At 40.1% G+C, this 19,532-nt stretch overlaps 1 protein-coding gene across 1 annotated transcript; it reads right to left on the bottom strand.

The window, feature by feature from the left end:
• Nucleotides 1-118: 118 nt before the first annotated feature.
• On the bottom strand, nt 119-11,239 carry LOC101163696 (uncharacterized). The gene is made up of 4 exons (XM_011489023.4): nt 11,146-11,239; nt 8,090-8,740; nt 7,566-7,722; nt 119-7,152 (listed from the first exon to the last, which is right to left on the bottom strand). The coding sequence occupies exons 2-4, from the start codon at nt 8,729-8,731 to the stop codon at nt 740-742; spliced, it is 7,212 nt and encodes a 2,403-aa protein (XP_011487325.1). The 5' UTR covers nt 8,732-8,740; nt 11,146-11,239; the 3' UTR covers nt 119-739.
• Nucleotides 11,240-19,532: the final 8,293 nt, after the last annotated feature.

The raw sequence follows: 19,532 nt of genomic DNA, 5'->3' as shown, positions 1-19,532 counted from the left end.
CTCAAACAGAGACGGAGAAAACGGCTCCGTCCCAAATCAGGAAGAGAAAAGGTCTGCTTGTTGAAGTGTCTTCACACAGTCTTTGATTTTCACCCGAGATTCAAAAAATGCACAAAGAAAATGTAAACATACTTTTATTGATACAGATCCATTTAAAAGAACCAAAACATTACAGCTGCCTCTTTGTAAAACCTTCAAAACAGATATTTCTAATAGGAAATGATTCATACGTTTTTTATTTACACTTTTATTTAAATAACCTCTAGTGGCTACATACATTTCTTCACATTGCAATATAGCTGCATAACTTTTATCTTAATTCCAGAGCCACTGGAGATGTAAACCATGAGCTAAACAGCTCCCTCAGCCAGGATTGGCTTTTTTGCCTGACATCTGCGAGGACCTGAGCAGGTTAAAGGGTTTAAGAGATTACCTTAATGCTGCAGCAGCCTGCTAGTTGGACAGGCAAACTATGTAGAAAGAGAGCTGCTCTGAAGTGTGCATGGCACAATCAAGGTGATTTTTTTTTTCTTTAATTCCTAAAGCTTAAATTTACAAGCTCTTTGTATATAGTGCTTAAAACAATATTATGCAGATTAGGCATTTTTTTTAAGTATTAATGATTCAACTTTGCAAGGCGAGCTTAAACATGTTGGCACCACATCAAATGTATTCAACTCTAGGCCAATAATTAACACGTTTAGGTTAGAAAGTTTAAAAATAAATGAATCATAAGCTTTCACAATAAAGGACAATGCTCTCCGCAAAAGTTATACAGTAAGTCCAACACGTCAGGTTCTTGGAGCCTTCTGTTAACAATCCCCTGACCTTTCCTCGGCTGCACAACCACGACCTCACCTTCAGGCGAGTGCTCTACTAGAGGGTGTACTTTATTATCCATCATCTTAAAGTCTGTGATGCCGACACCAGGCAGCATGCCGTTCCTCTCTGTCCACGTTTTGGTTCCTTCTGAAGCACCCTTTGCTTCTGTGATGCCGTCCCCTGTCATGCTGCTCTTGCTCGCCGTGCTCAGGTCATCCTGACAAATATCTGAGTCACTGGCATGGGGCAAGGAGAAATAGGTACACTTTGTTGGTTGTGACTTTGTTTTGTCTTCTATTTCTGGTTGAGAGGAAAAAAGAGAATATGGTGCATCCTCCTCTGTGTCTTTTTGCAATCTTTCTTCATGCGTTGCATTTTTAAAGGATTTGTTTATTCCAACTGGATCTGAAGCAGACTTTCTAATCATTGTGTTCTCTTTGACGCGCAAGGGGCTGTAGTCAGTAGAAAAACTGTCTCCAGGCACCACTTGTGCGTTGAAAGCGATGCATCTCGTGGCTTCGCTGAAGGCGTCTAGTGCTTTTGTAGAACTGAAGTAGGAAAGCTCAGACATTGCTTTGGAACGCGCTGCGTGGAAAGGAGAGAAGATGCTCGACTGTTCCTTTTTTTCCTGGTTTGGCTCAGATGGAGGTCTGTCGCTTGGTTCCTCTGCGCTGGCGTCTTTATTTCCATAAAGCCTTTCAATGGTTCTCCTCACAAAGCCTCTGGTGATGGATTTCCGTGCCGAGTCATCTTCACCGCTGGACACATCACTCGTGGTCTGGGATTGGTAGCCACCACTGCATGATGTCTCTGCTCTTAACTCAGATAGCTCAGACGAGTTTTGGCTCTGGAAACGTCTTTGCTGGATATCAGTGTTGCTCCTTGCGAGGAACATCTCCCTGATGGATCGGACCCTGCTTCCTTCGGGCTCCATGGTTATGACTCCACTGGAGTCGTAGCTGAAAGACAGCGACGACTGAGGAGCTGATCGGGTACACAGAACCAGCTCTGAAGAGGGTGACTGAGAAGGAGAACCTTCACCGTCTGATTCGAGATGGCTTTTTCTCTGTGAGAAATGTCTGATGGTGCAACACGGAGTGGACATTGCTTTCTGTGCTTCAGCAACCTGCTTTTCTAGAAGAATTACTCTTTCTGCAACTGTTTGGGTTTTGATTTCTGCCGAATTCTGTTTGAATGTTTCAGAAACTTGTGGGCCTTCTGCTTTTACTTCCACTCCAGAAGGTTTTTCATGTTCTACACAGCTTTCTTCTACGTGGATGTCAATGTTGGTTTGTTCCTCCTCTGAGCTGGATTCTTTCTCAAAATAACTTATTTCTTCTTCAGCTGAGCTATTAATATGATGGCCTTGGGTCTTGTGTAGCTCCTCTTCTCCCAGTTCTTCACAACTGCTGTGATCATTCCCACTGTCATCATCTTTATTAAATTGGAAACCTTTTCCTACACTGTCAGATAATGTTAGACTGCCCTTGTCTTCTATGATGTATAAATCCCGATCTCCTCTCAAATCTGCTCTAAGATTATTTTGACCTTTTGGCTGACAGGTTATTGCAACCTCTTCTCCAGAGCTTTCCTGGTCTTCTTCTGCCTCTTCAATCAAAGCTTCTAACTCCTTACTTTTTTTTGCTTGCACCTCAACCTTGGGAGGATTGCAAATGAGCTCTTCCTCCTCTTCCTCATTACCAGAAGAATGTTCCTCAACAATGACCTGCAGTTTTTTTAAGTCAGACGCTGGTCGCTCTTCCTCTGAAGATGACTCCTCTGCCTCTGAGTTGCCTGCACTCTCGTCAGTACTTATGCTGAGCCCCATACAGCTAGTTTGAACGTGCTGTTGCCGTTCTGAAGCCTGACTTTCACAAGCTGAACCACCTTCTGTACTTTTCTTACTTCTAATTATAAGGTCAACAGAGGAATTGGGCATAAATTGTTTTTCAGTCTCAGCGTTGGCCAGATTTTCACCTCCACTACTCTCATGTTTCAGCATCTGGTATGCAACAGCTTTCGCTGACCTTTGCTTGGAGCTCTCTTTTTGGTTTGAATCTTTATTGGCCCTTAGCATCTTCTGTCCTTCCTCATCTGTTTGGTCATTTTGGGGAAATAAATTCTCAGTGACGGGCTGTTTACTCTTTAGCTGCCTTTTTACTCCGCCTTGCTCCTCCATTGTAAAACAGTGTGTTTGGCTGATCACCTCTTTGGTTATTCTTGTCCCTTCTTCCTTAAATTTCATATCTTTGGATTCCTTCATCTGTTCTGTACTGTCTTGATGTCCTACACCTCTGCTTGGTTCCAGATCAGTTGGTGACAAACTGCATAGCTGCCTTTGTTCAGGTATTTGTGAGAAACTTGGTTTAGTTGCTTGGAGTTCGTTCACAGAATCAAGACCGTTTTTACCGCTGTTGGTGGTTTTCTGCCCATTTGGTCTTCGCTTCACTGACTCTGTAAGTTGTTGTTTTGGCTTGTGGTTATCTGAGAATTTTTTGATGATAGACTTCACATCAATCAAAGCTTCATCACTCTGAGGCACAACCTCCTGTACGACAACACCAGTGCAGTTGTCCTGACTCCCACTGTTGGGTGTCGTCTCCAGTGTTGCTGCAGTCCTGGCACTTATTTCTCCTTCATTGTTGCTCTCACTTCTTTCTCCATCGGAAAGAGAAGCCAACTCTTCCTTGAGCTCTGTAGGAATGTCCAAGTTGCCCATGATCTCATCAATTGCATTTCCTTCAACGGCACAGTTGTGTTCAAGACTAGTCTCATTTACAAACTCCTGCTCTGCAGGTGTTGAGCTGCGACTTTTGCACTGGTTTTCAAGTTCCTGAAAGCCCCTCCAGCTTTTCAAGAGCTCTTTAGAGGCTGACTGCTGTAGAACGGACAGAGTGGTTTTCAGTCGGTGGGAATCTTCAATGCTAGCTATTTCTCTGAGAGAATCAATCATCCTTAAAGCTTCTGCACAGCTGACATTGTTTGCATTCAGCTCATTAAGATTTAGGCTCGTTAGACCTTCCTTCAGGGTCATGACAGACAGGAATGCCAGGAGAGCTTTGGAGGACGAGCCAAAGGTTGATGCTACATGAGAGGAGAAGTCCGGCAAGCTGTTTGATTTTTCCAGACACGATGGGCGCTTGTTTTGAGTCATTTGTCTAATTGACTTTATTGAGTAACATAATTTCTCAAGAACGGGTTTCATGTTTGGCTGTTTTGCAGTATTTAGTGATTGTTGAATCGTTTGCCTGTTTGTCTCAGATTTATCTCGATCTGCTGTTGAAAATTCACTGCTCAGAGCAGCATTTTCAGCTCCAGCTCGTGGTAGAATTGACTGTGAGGCCTGATGGTTTTTTCTTGGTGGTGATGTTTTGTCTTGATTCGTACTCTTTGGATCTGCTGGATTGTCCAAGGATAAGTTTCTTGAATTCAACTTTTTACTTGTTTTGTGCTTAACAGGTGGTGATGCCACATCCAGAGACTGAGAGCGTACAGAGGGCGTCAGCTGAACTTTTGTTTTATAAGGCTTTCTTTCAGGGGAGAGACTAATGTTACGCGTTGCATGTTTATCTTTACCAATATTTGGTATAAAAGTTTTTTTCATAGAGTGGCTGTGGACTGGCAGTAGTTTGGGAGAGTTGTTCTGATCCTTCTTTTGTTGAGGTTTTCTCTCTGGTGACGGGCTACTTTTCAGTTTGGCTTTTTTCTCCAAAGTTTGGTTTGTAATACTCTGTGACACTGATGCTTCACTTGATGAAACGCTGGCTGATGACTTTCTCTCGTAGGATGCTGAACTGGCTGGAGAAGGAGAAGTGCAAACTGATTGAGTGCATATTTGGTTCACAACTGATTTCAGGGTTTCCTCTAGCTGGTCTTTGCCTGTTCCTGATGATAAGATCTCATGTTGTGAACCATCCCAAGTGTTCAAGGGGGGTGGTAGTAGGGTTGTCTCTGCTGTGGCATGATTATCTAGTGAGTTTTCATCCAGACGTGCCTTCCTTAGAGACAATTTTCTCTCAAGAGACACATTACTGACCAAAGGAGCTCTTTTGACAGAAGTTTTGGACTGTTGTGTCTCCTTCGGTGTTGAGGGAATGTTGGTCTGAGATCCTCCTGGTTTGTCTGTTGTGTTGTCAATTGGTGACATTGGAGTCAAAGATGATTGAAAAGGATCTGATGTTTGACTACTTGTGGATGAAAGCCTGTATAAAGGGGTACTGGCTGCTGACGACTCATCAGTATTGAGAAATTCAGGTGGTGGAGGAGGGAGTTCCATTGAAAGTATATAGGAAGGAATAGCATATTCGTCCATGTCACCCTCTGTTGTTTCTGTTAAGGCCTCAGTTCTTTGTGGACTTTTTTCAGAGCAGATTCCATTTGCAAGTGGCTTGTGTGGATTTGGAGTTAAAGCATTTGATTTCTTTTCGAAAGATTGAACTTTCATTTGGACAGGAGTTGCCTTCACACTTTCCTGCAAGGGTTCAGAAGCTCCATATGTTTGAATTTCTAACGCTCTCTCCTGCATTGCGGCAATAACAAAATCGTTAATCTTTTCAGATTTCTCTCTCAAGCTGCCATTTGTGTTCAGGATACTTTCCTGAGTTGGGTTTGATAGTGGACTTGGATAAGATTTTTCAAGCCAGGTCTCTACATACTGTCCAGTAACTGAGCTAGAGGAATTAAAAGCAGGTAAAATTTTGCTTTTGTTGATGTCATGTGACTCCTTTTCGCTCCTTTTCTCCATATGCGTTGATGTCTGGTGCCGCAGTACTCCTCTTGGTTTGGTAACCTCCGAAAGAGAAACACTGTTGGTATCAAAAGAAACCTTTGCACTAATCTTTCCTTTAACCAGTAATGGTATATTTGAGTCTCTACCAACAGTTCTTATAGTGCCATCTGACTCCTGTAGGTGCTCTCTGGTAAAATATTTTTCTCCGCTTTGTTTTCTCTTTTTAATTTTTTTCATACTTTTTACAGACTTCATATTCTTTCCATAAATTCGTTTAAGGGAACCAGCGCTGGAGAAGGTTTTTGCTTTTTTGCGAGATATGGCAGAATTCTGTTTTTGCTTCTTTGCTCGAGTGAGAAGGGGTTTCTTGATCTTAGTAGGTTTTGAGGAAACCTTTGTGTTTTTACTGACCTCTTTTTGTTGTCCATTGTCCCTTGAGGACTTATGGAATTGTATTTTTTTAGTACCTTGCATCTTCAGTGGTGCCAAATGGGATCTTGATGTATATAATTGTTTCTCATCTTTCCAAGTTGACTCAGAGTCGGTTCTGGGCATTAACAGTTCATGTTTAAAGTCATTATTTGAGGAGAGCTGCCTTTTTTCTGGAGTTGCTGGTCGGTTGAGAAAAAATCCAGCTGCTGGGATGCAAACATTAGCAAGATAGTTGTCCTGACAGGCCTGCTGTTCACATATGTGAAGGACAGTTTCGGTGATCTCCTCTTCACTGGATTCAGTTAGCAGAATTCCAGTCCTTTTAGATGCTGTGGTTTCCGAAATATTCCTGCTGTTGACATCAACTGAGCCACGCCTCCTCGGTTTGGGCACTGGTTTTGTGCTGCTCTCTTTCACCATGCAGTACTGCTGCATGACTGTTCCATTTTCTGTTCTCTCTTGGTAGGAATAAGAGCCTGCTATTTCTTCTTGAATCCCGTCTGGTGTTACAGATGTGGTGCTTTCTACAGATGTGTGTTGTTTGCTTACTTTTTTGAGTCCTGGTGTTGGTGCTCTCCATGAGGAAACTACGTCTGTGTGGTTCTTTGTGTCATCCTCTTCTTTGTTGCTGCTGCTGAAAGCTCCGTTGCTCAGTGATGGTCCATTTTCATTGTTGCTTTCTGTAGTTTTGTCTTTGTAGAAGGTTTCCAGGCAGTCAACAGCACTTGGTAAACCCAGTGAATCTGCTTTGTCAGAGCAGAGCTCTGGCTCTGCCTCTGCCTCCTGAAGTTGATCGGCTACATTTGAGCGCTTCAGGGTTGTTGTCCAGTGAATTGTTTCCTCTTCTTTAATTGTCAGCCTCACCTTCATCTCCACTGTCATGCTACCATCCTGGTTCACCCGAAAGGACTTCTCGATGTTGTCATCACTGGGCACCAAGCCGTCTTGTCTTTCAGATTCATCTGCAAGAGAGGAATTACCCTCCGTCTCTGCTGCAGACTCCAGGATGCAGTTAGACTCCAACTCCACTGATTTTGCCGGGTCACTTGCTGGACAGTATGAGCTCTCTGCAATGCTGTTGTGGATCTGATGAACTATGTATCTCTTGGATGACGTTGAGAAGTTTCTTGATTTCAGAGAAGAAGATAGCGACTTATTTTTCCCTTTTTCTTCAAACAAACACGTTTCCAAAAAGGTTTAAAGATGTAGAGGAAAGGCCCAAAGTTGTTTGCGATGATTGAGACGAATCCCCAAAGAAGCATGAATGAGCACAAAAGAGAGAAGCAACAAAAGTTAGACAGATAGAAGAACTACTTGCTGCTCATAATGAAAAGCACTAGGCAGGACTGCAGACAGTGCATGTAGGTCATCTACAGTATTATGCATCACATTATTGCCTCAGCACTTTCTCAAGCTTTATCCCTTGAGACCTACCTGATAGATTACTGTAGACACATTGAAAGACTTATACTTCAAGGCAGACATTAACACAATCAACCCAAAATATGTTCTTAAAAAAAGATAGTTAAATGGTTAATTTTTAATTACTTCATAAAACCAAGAAAATTTGATGTTAACGTACGGTTAAGAGCCTTTTGGCTTCTGTTGCCTGTTCTGTTGTTCGGCCTCCTTGGAGGAAATGGTGATTTCTTTCCACTGTACACAGCCGGCCTGAAAGGCTCCCTTCCTACAGCCACCACAGTGCCAGAGCACATGATCAAACCTAGAACACCATCAACCTGAAAAAACACAGGAAAAAACAGATTAGGACTTTGAAAAAGTGGTTTGTTTTGAAGATATTTCAAACAAGGTTTGTCCTACAAACTTGTAAAAACGTGTGTTTGGGATGAACTTGTTTATTGATAAAATTGCATATTCCAACATCAGCAGGCTCTGAATTCAAAGTGGATCTTGAACTAACTGCTCGTATTTGCAGCCTTTCATAAAGCCTTTATAGCACATTAGGATTGCAAAGGAGCTTAACACTTTCTCTTCTCAATTGATTGTCATTTCATGTGAGCTTCAAGCTACTAAAATATGGGCTAATAATGATTCCTGTACAAAAACTCTTGTAAAATTAGTGGCGTTTGGGTTCTGCACACTCACCCGTCTTCCATCCGGAGTATATAGTTTGACCACATGGAACTGCATCAGCTCTGAGATGTAGTCCAGGATAGACTCATAGCTGGGTGTTGTCTTTTTGTGAAGAACAACGGTGTGTCTGACAGAGGGGTCTCCATTCCGAAAAACCACAAGCTTCTTGGGTGTTCGCACAGCTATGGCCTCCTGCCTGTTGATGCCCCGGCCTGGGAAAAGCCTTGCCTGCTGCACGGTCTGGCGACGAGAGCTAACAGGTCTAGCATGATACCAAGGTGGCAGTTTCTTTCGAGCCAGTGCCAGGTTGATGGGCTTCACTTTGCGGCTATCTGAGCAGATGTATGACTTCCCGTCTTCAAAGTCTTCCAAAGTGTGGATACCATGAACTCCCCGAGGAGTGGTGATGTTTCTCACCCCGAACGGCAACGGAACCTTTTTAGACAGACTGTCTAGGAGAGCCTCAAAGGTTTTGAAGGTGCGGTTGTTGATGACGATGCGCAGGCCATTGAACTGAGGATCTCCACTTTTGTAGAAACAGACCCGTTTGGATATGATGGGGTCGACGACAGATGGTTGGCGTGGGGTGTCAAAGGTGTGGCCACTCCCTGAAGAGTGGTCCGGGAGACTTTTTCGTTGCCCTGTTTCATTCATCTTTGCAGACTATATGTAAGGGGAGAAAATGAAGAACAGGTTAGGAAACATATGCAGCTTTGACCCGATCTTGTTTGTTTTCCAGTTAAAGAAAAACTCAGTGACTCCTGTCATTCTTTACCCCCCCCCCCTTCCTGAACCGTTGCAATAAACGTAACTGTTGACAGAAGGTTTTGGTGCTGCAGCAATAAAATCCCTTTCCTTGCACAAACAAGAAACAATTAGCATTTTGCTTGAGTTTGCTTTTTTTGTTGACTTTTTTCTCTTTTGTTTCTGTCTCAACAGTAACTTGGTGATCTTTGACCCATCCAAATTCTTTTTGCAGGGAAAGAATGTTTATAGGTCACGATGACCTGCTGGTTTTAAAGGAAATGTTCAAAGTATGCCTAATCAATATTGCAAAACATCAAAAATCAATGCGGAATTGAAAAAAACTACAGTTGTGGAGCAACCACCACAGACTGTTATCTACTTTTTTCTCTTCTTATGTATGCAAATATGTAAGGAGATAAATCCAAGTGCTGGCACGGCCATAACTGGTCAAATATATAAAATTCAATCTAGCTGAATTTTTTTTTTTGTATTCCTGTGCTTATTAGTGGGTTGTGTCAGCCAACATCAGACCAAAATAGTTATAAAAAAAAAAAAGCAGAGTCAAAGTAACTTTTGACCTCAAACTCAATTGAATCCAACATGTGACTGCAGCCACTTTTAAAGGAGGAATCCCAGCTGGTGTTGTTGAGTTGGAGCCATCAGATAACAAAACATCACCAAGATTTGGGAAGAGGTGCAAGAATGCATGTGGCAGCCATGACTATATATGAGAGCTGGACAGCCAAAGAAAATGGTTCACTTCCGGCTCCAACGTAATGAAATCAATTCAATTGGTTTTTATTTTTTTGCAATATGGACAATGCCATGTTGTAGCCAGATGTCGTTGGTATGCAGTGATTAGTCTGGATTGGATGGAGCCATTTTTTCTACAGCAATCACTCTCGCCAATCATGTGAGTTTGTCCACACCTCTAGAACTGAAAGTGGTGAAATCTGTCATAAGTTTTGAACGCTGGACACGGGGGGCCACCCCATACTTTTATTGAGGCATGTGATTGGTCCGTTTGTAAATTGAATAACTTGCAATACATAATATCATAAAGAAAAGATTAGCAAGAACATGTTAAAAAGGGTATCAGAGCAATAATGGTTACTCTAACATATTAAAACTGAGTAATAGCTGTTTCGATGGGATTTTGTCTTCTTGGAGCCAGCAGGTACTTCCTGTTTTGAACGCCAGGGGGGAGAGGTCAATCAGTCTAGTTCTCATATACAGTCAATGGAGCAAAACAAGAGGCACAGCACTCCCACACCACAGGACACAAGGTGGCTAAGGACCACAGGGCCAGTCGTTCTTGGCTGACCGATCTTTGGGGGAACCAATCCAAAAGTGCAGAGTCCAAGTTACTCCCAATCACAGAACATAAATGTTGCTCCACACAAGACTTCTACACCCCCAAACTTTTAAAAGTTCATTAAGTTTAAAGGTGCTATATAGTCTGAAGCAATTCAGCTGAGGCAGGAACCCCCAAACCCAGGTCAGGTGGGCCATTAACATTGTAAAGTCACCTCGGCCTACATTCTTACCACATTGGCACATTTTCTTTAAATAAACTGCCTATGGGGTAAAAAAAAATGGTCATAAGACATGTTTTCTGAAACTTAGATTGTTTTGCTATTGAAAATCGTTCCTGATAAGATTATTTGTTCTGCAGAAAATAAATAAAGAAGATAAGACAATTTACATTTTTTCTTAAGATTCTGTTTTTTGCAGTTTACCAAGCACTTTTTGGGGGAGTATAATGTATTTGTGCATTTTTTTAAGTCCTTACATGGTGCTGAAGGTAAGTCACGGGATTTCTGATAAACAGTCAGGTGACGTCATGCAACATATGTTGTTTACTTTGTTAAACACGGGTCATCAGGTCATATGACCTACCTCACGCAAACCACCCATTAAGAAAACCATTTCAATTACCGAATTACATTTTTAATGTAAATTTCATTAAGAACAAATAGACATTTTTATTCTAGTTTACAAAGCTAGGTAGCTAAAGTCTTTAAAAAAAAGTCATTTTATACTGTAAAAATTCTGTTTCATTAAAAAAAAAACATGTATAGACCTAATTTGTAGCAAAACTTTTTATCTCTTCACATTAAAACAGTAGTGTTGAGAAGTGATAAAGAGAATCACCTCTCCAAAAACCCAAAAAAACTTCCTTTCTTATACAATAATAAACAAAAAACATTCAGTACATTTTTTTAATCAGTTGTTTGAGAGTAAAATTGGAACCAGCTGTAATATGATGAGAAAAACACGCAAGCTCTTAGGCCAAAAAATCCACTTCCAAAGGAACCTACCTTTTGAGGCTTCCCAAAAAATACCAAAGTTTTCCTGATAGATCCATGACCGGGTCTTCTGTGCTCTACATCATGACTGCGGTTGAGCTAACTGGACAATAACAGTTTATTTCAGGAGACACCATCACTGGTAATTTGCTTAATCTTTGCTCAGAGGTAATCCTCCCTGCAGGTGCAAAGCTTAAAATCCTCTCCAGAAAGATGTCACACACATGCATATGGAGCTAATATATGGTGAGTGAAGAAACAAAAGCGACCTTTCTTTGTTTTTATTTTTCCGTTATTCAATAAAGCCTTAAAATGGTCCAGAAGCACTTTTTTTTCTATAAAATTCAACTGCCAATTCAAAAAAAAAACTAACGTTTAAAGTTCTTGCAAATGTTTCCTTTTTCTTTTGTTATTCTGTATTTTCTTGAATAGATCTGTGTAAAAAATGTAAGCAGTTTCTTTTTATTTTTTTATCAGTAACAGCAGCGGAGACATTGGAGTCCACATGCAATTTCCAACCAGCTGTAATCTTATTAAGCACCTCTTTAGATAATTGGGATTAAGGGGCTCTCAGTGGTCAGGACCCACTGGGAAGAGCTTTTCTTTACATTGAGAGGGATACGAAGCTATCTACAACAAGGACGAAATTGCAAGTTGAAATGTAGATAAATGATTGATTCCGCACATTAAATTGGGATTTAAAATTGTTTTAGGCTGAACTGCACAGCAGTAGAGACGCCCATTGAGACGACCATTGCTATAGTAAATATATATAAATACATAAATAAATTGAATTGTAATAGGGATGTAGTGTGTTTAAAGACCTACTCCAATCCTCTTTTGATCTATTTTTTAAAGCGTTCCCAGTTGTTTTTTCAATATGATTATAACAATTTTAGCCAAAATTATGAAAAACTATCATTGCGTAGGCAACCATTTCTGAAGAGCAGCAGTAGTTTATTAGAAATTCACTTTTGAGTTGTGGGCAGATCCATTGCCTTGCAAGCCCACCCCCACTTCCCGTCACCCATGTGTTTTATATGCTCTCCCACTAGCTTACAGCCCCTCACACCCCAAACATAACATTACCAGAGCAACAAAAGTTGCCAGGATTATCAGAGCTATCCAGCCGTACAGTTGTGAGGAAGATTCCAGCTCAGACGAGGAAAACAAAGACGCACATGGATCTATTTGACTGAAAGCGGATGCATCAGAATGAAGTGGATCAGGGAGCTTGTGGAGCACCCAGCGGATTTCCTTCATCAAAAATACAATCTTTCTCAAACTGTATTCTTTCGTCTGTGCCTGATTTACGGTTTGAATGAAGAAATACTTGAGAAATATGCAATTTAAAGCCTGATTTTCTTCATATATGTCCTCCATCACAAGAAAAACGTAACATGAACGTTAAAAACAACAAAAACACAATTGTCATTAGAGTGTCTCTTCAACAAATGACTACATTACAAAATCAAATAGTCTGAATAAAGCTGTGAGGATGTGGTACTTCCTTCTAAACTAAAGAAAAACTTTAGAGATGGAAAAAGCTTTGTTGAGATGCATAACTGAGGATATACTAGCTGACCATCCTTATTTGTGAACTGTCAGGAGTTACATAACAGTTACCAAAAGTGGACTGAACTAAGTCTATTTGTGTAGTGAAAGGGATTAGTGTACAAGAGTTGACTTCATTCCACAGTAAACCTGAGGTTGAACCTGAGGAATCAAAGGCGTATTTTAAAGTTATCAGGTTTCAGCTCGGTATAAAAGGATAAAGTGATTCCACTCTGTCATCATGTTTAGGTAAAAATACCCTAGGAGTGTATGAAACAGATGATATGCGCTGTAGGAAAGAATTCAGACCAAGACTGGCGTTCAGAAAAACCACAGGAGGCTCCCGGGACCCGAGCGCCAAAGCAACAACAAGCACAAAAATGTGAAAAATCCTGAAAAGGAAGCCGTAGGGGGAACAATGGAGGAGGCCCTCAGCGTAAACAGGTAGGCCCGAAGCCTGCATGCCCCTCATTCCAGCCCTCCACTGCAGAGATAAGAGCGGCTGGTCGCCCTAATAGAGCATCACCGGTGCTGCCAAACATACCTGAGCCCAACTGAAAATAGTCTGGATCTCTGCGCTCACTGTGTCATGGCGGGTAAAGGAAAGTAAAAAAAAAAAAAAAAAAAAAAAGAGTCACAGTTACCACAAACCAGCTGGAGAACACTGTGATATTTCCTTCACGTAATTACAAGTGAAATCACATGCCGCTATGATATCTGTCTCCACACCGTGCTACTTCAATCCCGTGCTATTTTTAAGCAGTTGCGCCGATCCTGCATCTAATTGGCGCCAAGTTAGATTCAAACCTATGCTGTTAATGGGAAAAAATGTGTGAAATGTTTTGTCCCCTCTCCCCCCTTTCTATATTTGTCTGCTGTATGCAGCTGCTCCACCAGCTCTGTCTCCCCGAGTTCCCATCAAATGACTCTCAACAGTCTGCATGCATCGCCTCATTTCAAGTGGGTTTTTTCCCTTTTTTTTCCACTTAGCTTTCTAAAATTGCGGAAATACAGAAAACAAACTTATTTTACTTAAGGTCAAAATTCATTACACAGCACCTTATAAAGCTTATTTGTCCAAAATACATTCATTAAAAACCAGTTTGTCACAAAAAAACAATTTAAATAAATATTTTATCCTCCAAGATACCTTTAGTAAGTTTCAATAATCCTCAAAAATGTTGCTAAATTCCTTTTTATCCTTTTCAGGACCATTAGTTTGAGCTAAAAATGTATTTTGGCTCAAGCGAACCAAAAAAAAAAATGCTTAGTATTCAGAATTCCATACAGGTTACGTGAAGCTGCATCTATTTTTCCCTCCTAACTTCCAGTGGAATTTCCAGATTTTGAATGAAACCCTGCCAAACGGGAATCGTGAGGTCAACACCGCTGACCGTCCACTCCTCACCCCAAACCCTTTGCACAACAACCAGAGGTCCCCACCCCATCCATTTTGAGCGCTCCACAACGGCTGTGCCAAGTCTTTAATCTGCCGGTGACATCCCAGTGTTTCCTGCATGGGAAAAGGGAGAGATAAGCATGCTCCTCTGTGCGGTAAATCACTCCGCACTCACACTCATTCACTGATATCACCATTATTCTATTAGGCTGCATTCAAATGGTTTTGGTTTATTTGGATCCAAGGTTTGCACGATGTTTGCAAACTGTTTTCTGAAACCTAAATTTTTATTTTCCTCTTACTTTAATAGTTTTATGGTAACTGTTCAACAACAAATGCTAACATTTAATTACTTTAAATGTATAACCATGAATTATTACTATTAGCAACTTTAAAAATCAATAAATTTATCTATTTAGCACTTATAGAAGCAGAAGCAACCAAAGTGATGAGCATGAAGTAAATTATTTTAAAAAGTTCCTTAACAATAAAAGCGACAAAAAACAAACAAACAGTAAAGGCAATAAAATAATAACAGAAAGAAAAAACAGTAAAAGCAATAAAAGAATAAAAGTTACTATAAATTAAAACAGATTATGGCAACTTTGTACAATAGAAAAAAAGTGAAACATATAGGGAAATATGAGTAGCACTCAATGTGATTTATGTGCTATTTATTTATGATTAGGAGCAATTATAATGTCATGGAGATAACTCTGTTTCCTTTTTTTATTTTTTGATCAATTTATGCAGTAATATATTTTAGATATTCGATATAGGTATTTTTTATTGCCTTTTCCTGAACGTCTTTCAAATAAACCAAGATTTATTTAGAAGTTCATGTTTATCTGTGTGTAAAAATAGAAAAACTTCAGTAGGCAAATAGGTCTATGAAGACTCTCATTCATCCGGGTTGATTCCATTATAGTAGTAGGTTGACTACTTCAGTAAGTAAAATGAAAACGAACCAATGTATCACCAAAACTAGTGAAACTATCCCCCAATTTTAAAATCCCTGCATTGGCTCCCCATGTGCCTATTTTAATTTTTAATTCCAGTGCTTCCCCAGGTGGATTCTCTCCTTCTGGGTCGGCTGCTGTTCAGCTGCTGCAGCTCTAGATGCGGACTTCCATCGTCGCTCAGTGGCGAGGCTGGTCCCTGCTGGTGATGCTGCATTTGGCTGGCTATGCAGTTATCCACAGCATATTTCCCATTGTCTATCTCCATCAGTTAGGGGGTGGGAGGTGGGGGGCTGTGTATAGGTCTGGGAAGGGGTCTCTGTTTTAAATTTTGTGCTTATTGTTAGATTAATTATTTTATTTGTTTTGTTTTAGTGTAAAGCGTTTTCTGATATGATCTGCTATATAAATAAAGTTTCATTTGATTTGATTGGATAGGCTACACCAGGCTTAATATGAGCCAACTGACACGCTTTTCTTCATTGTTACTCGCCTATTAACAAATTAAATAAGGGAACAAAACCATGAGACATACATTGAGAAGAAAGTAAATCACTGCATCCCTATTGCTTGTTGTACCAACGGTTGGCATTTTAGCACATTTCTGTAATAACCAGGCCTGAATCTTGGAGGATTCCAATTGGGTGACAAAAGTGTGAGAACAAAAACAAATAGCATCAATTTTTACCATCTGTGCAATCGACACAAGCTTAGGCCAAGACCCACTCCAATGAAAATTGTGTCTTTAACCTGTTTTTGTGGCATTTTCTGATGACTCAACTAATTTCTTTATTCATATCATTGTGAATCGGTAGTATACCAAAAAATGCAGTTTGTAAAAGAGTTAATTTGTGAAATAGAAAATACGTTGGGTGTGCCGCAACCTCCCTACCCCAAGCTCTTTCAGGACTGTGGAGGGTAAGGGGGGGCGGGGTTGCTTCACGCCAACAGGCTGCCCTCAACTTTGAGGCTAATTTCTAATGAACTTCTACCACTTTGTAGAAACTTTGTCCTAGAAATCAACATAGGTTTTTATTTTAATGATTATTTTGGCTAAATCTGCATAAGCAAAATTAAAAGACCACTGAGGAAGCTTTGAAAATAGATCAAAGGGTGATTCGAGTTGATCTTTAACGTTTTCAGATGGTACTTTTCCTTTGGCTAAATATTTAACCAAATGCGTAGCCCCAGGTCCTTGCACAGTGCCCCCTTCTGGTCACTTTTGTACTGCATTTTCCCTTCGACTCATTCAGATTTGAGCCATTGAGCAAAATAAGTGTCACAACAACTATAATTATTACCCAATGCTGAAAAACCACATGTGGAAGAATTGATTGGGAAAGTTTCTAATGACGATGTGTATACTATTATTTATATAGTCAGTGTTTTGTATTAAGAAAATGATTCTATAATGCAAGTAACGTATGGAGCCGTTGGTCTTTTTAGAGCCTGGTTATTGGGACGAGGTGGTTTATTCACAACAAAGCCTCTCAACATAAACCTGATATGCATAGAATGTGGACTATTATACTCCAGGGGACAGTGGCAGGCAGGGTCCTCCTAAACAAAGGGCTCCATACCAGGGGCTGTTGGTTTTGGAGGGCCCGTGGCTGAGGGCCAGCCCGCTGACAGGACAACCTGGCTACACGCGACCCAGATAGCAGCCCTGGGTGAGGAGTGATTTATCCGTCTGTGTTCGCATCGGTCAACCTTCCTCTGATGAAGGGTCGGCCTCTGAGCCTCTGACAGAGCTGAGTGGAGAGGGCGAGACGTCGGCGTCCTAATGGGCGAACAAATGAACTTCCCAGATGCTTTTGTCCACCAACAGCGACGGTACAATCATAGACATTTTGTGCACACACTTCATATTTCTGTCATCTTAATAATTTATTCTTAAATACTCAAACACTGCAGCCACGATAAAGAATCATTGAGCCGACCTTGATGTTCCCTGAACCGGACAACTAAAGGATGTGGTGGATCTGAGTTGCCCACTGTTTGACTTGTCTCTGCGGGCCGTTAAAGATCAGCATTCCTGCTGTTCAGAGTTCACAAACGGGTTACAGCCTCCATTCATTTTCATGCAACTGCTGCCTGTTGCACACATGACAGGGAATTCTGCACTACAAATGTAGTGGCAAGATTTCGCCCAGACTGTTTTTATAGCTTTTTTATTCTTTAAAAAAAAAAATCAGTTTTATTTGTGCGTGACAGTAATGAAGTTGCCCATAGACTCTTATCATTCAGTTGTGCTTTATTGCATTCAAAAGCTTGCCTTTTGTTACTAGAAAAGCAAAAACAACATTTACAGATTTTCTTTATGCAGAAAAACACTTTTTTTAATATATGCATTTTTCAGAAGAGAAAAAAAAACAGGTATATAACAAAGCAAGAGAGTATTATCTTATAAGCCTAAAATACCAGGCTGTGCGTCACCATGGCAGGACTTATGTCAAGGATTACAATCTCGCCAAGGTCCATACAGGGCTCGTCGCAGGCTCACGTGCTTTCCCCTTTCCGTGCTCCACAACTTCTCACCCAGTGACTCCAGGGATCACAATCTGCTGTGGAACAGTTACTGCTCCTCCTGTTACAGTTTTTCTCAGTCGCTTTAGTACAATTCTCAGATCAGAATGAAATTCCCAAAACTATTTGTTCAATCTTCACATCATGATGTCACTTGTGCACATCATATAAGCAGTTTCTCACTTCTTTGAACAAGTTGCAATTGCTTTGGTACATCCATGCAAATGATTATGTACAATTCTCTGCTCTTTGCTACATTATCAATTGTTTATGTCATGTTGATCAAAATGTATTACATAGTTCACTGTGCAATAGTCTTTCTCCTCAAAACACCTAGTCATTAGTTCATCGTATAAGTCATTAACGGCAAAATGGTTGACCAAGGTGTCAAAATGTGACAAACATATTTCACTGCATTGCAAGAGAGGATATTCACTGTGATGTGGATGAGAATTTGTGGCCTAACATACAGGAACGACAAGAGGTGTAGGAAGACCACACCAATTCCTACTGCACTGCCTGTACTGTTGTACAGAATATTGTCCTATCTTTTTTTCCCTTTGTGTTACTGTTTGCAGTGGGTTTTTTCATACCAACATATGTTGGTATGACATATGTTGACAACATATGACAACATATGTTGTTACCAACATGGTCAACAAATTACAATATGAACAATAAAAGTGTAAAACAGTGTAAATGTGAATCTTGTCCAGTCTCTTGCAATCAAACAAAAAAGGTGTAACTTACATTTTACAATAACTGTCATCAAAACTTTAGCAATATTTTACATCACAACCTCCCTCTAAAGTACACAGTTATATTGACAACATGACTAAGTCATTTGACTGTCTTGTTCATAGACAATGACACAAGGACTTGACATTCTGATGGCACTGACATGTTCAATGACATAAAGACTTAGTTTTGAGAGATAAACGAAAGATTTTGAGCAAGTTACAGGCTTTTGCAAGAAATCCATAGTGTTTTGCTGTTTGTACAAATTGTTTTGAGAAATGCACACATGTATTTGCAAACTTCAATTCTGATCTGAGAATTGTACTAAAGCGACTGAGAAAAACTGTAATAGTGTTTTTTTTTAATGCACGTAATTGATGTGGTTTCATGTCATATTTTAAATGTTGTAAAGAAATACAAATTGTGTTAAATGGCTTTAAGTATCTTTTTGTCTGACAGGACTGAAGGTTTGACTAATAAAATACTAATTCAAAGTGCAAAGTTTTTCCTTTATTTTGAAATATATTAAAAGTTAAGCACAAGTATTCCCTTAGAGTGCCTTTAACAACATGAAAGATATTTTATTGTTAAAAATAAGCTTTCATTTCATCACCTGAACTAGTCGTTTAATCAAATACTGTAATTTGTTTGCCATAAATTGAAAATTTATGGCAATTTTCAATAAATTGAAAATACACAAGTTGTTGGCACAGCTTAGGCATTTAAATACAATACAAAAAAGTTAAAATATATAAATCTGTTAAAAATATCAGTAATTATATTGTTAAGGTATATATTTAGGTTAATAGTTTCTTTACCGAAAGAACTTTTTATCAGTATTCCTGTGCACAGCTGCCCTCTGGTGGCAAAAGGTGGCTTTACACGTTCTCATAAAGGCCCTCAGTGATGAGTCAGACCGGTCAGCTTTTATACAAAAATAAAAAAATGACAAAAACAAGAACAAACATATGTGTTTTATTCTAAAATACTCTACTTTTACTGTGTTAGCAGTCGCTTCTGTCTTGAAAGAACAAAGGCTCAGCAACAAAAGAGAGCCTTTGCAGATAGACGGACATACAGCTTCAGAGGAACTGGAAGTGGACTGTTTGCTGTTTCAGTGGAAACATGTTTGATATTTTTTTTTGAAGTTTCTAACCCAACAACAGGAGCACAAAGATGCTTCCTGTGCGAGAGTCAGCTCTCAGACCCACAGTGTTGTTGGG

The sequence above is a fragment of the Oryzias latipes genome, chromosome 20 (genome assembly GCF_053564925.1).
Source record: "Oryzias latipes strain Hd-rR chromosome 20, Olatipes_Hd-rR_3.1".
Lineage (NCBI taxonomy): Eukaryota > Metazoa > Chordata > Actinopteri > Beloniformes > Adrianichthyidae > Oryzias > Oryzias latipes.
This window is presented reverse-complemented; position numbering and strand designations above follow the sequence as displayed.

Excerpts from the sequence above, each read along its gene's own strand:
- LOC101163696 (XM_011489023.4), bottom strand. The coding sequence starts at position 8,731 with ATGAATGAAACAGGGCAACGAAAAAGTCTCCCGGACCACTCTTCAGGG. Across the intron at positions 7,723-8,089 it reads ATACTCCGGATGGAAGACGG|GTTGATGGTGTTCTAGGTTT; the intron begins GTGAGTGTGCAG and ends GTGTTTTTTCAG. Across the intron at positions 7,153-7,565 it reads AAGCCAAAAGGCTCTTAACC|AAAAAGGGAAAAATAAGTCG; the intron begins GTACGTTAACAT and ends GTTTGTTTGAAG.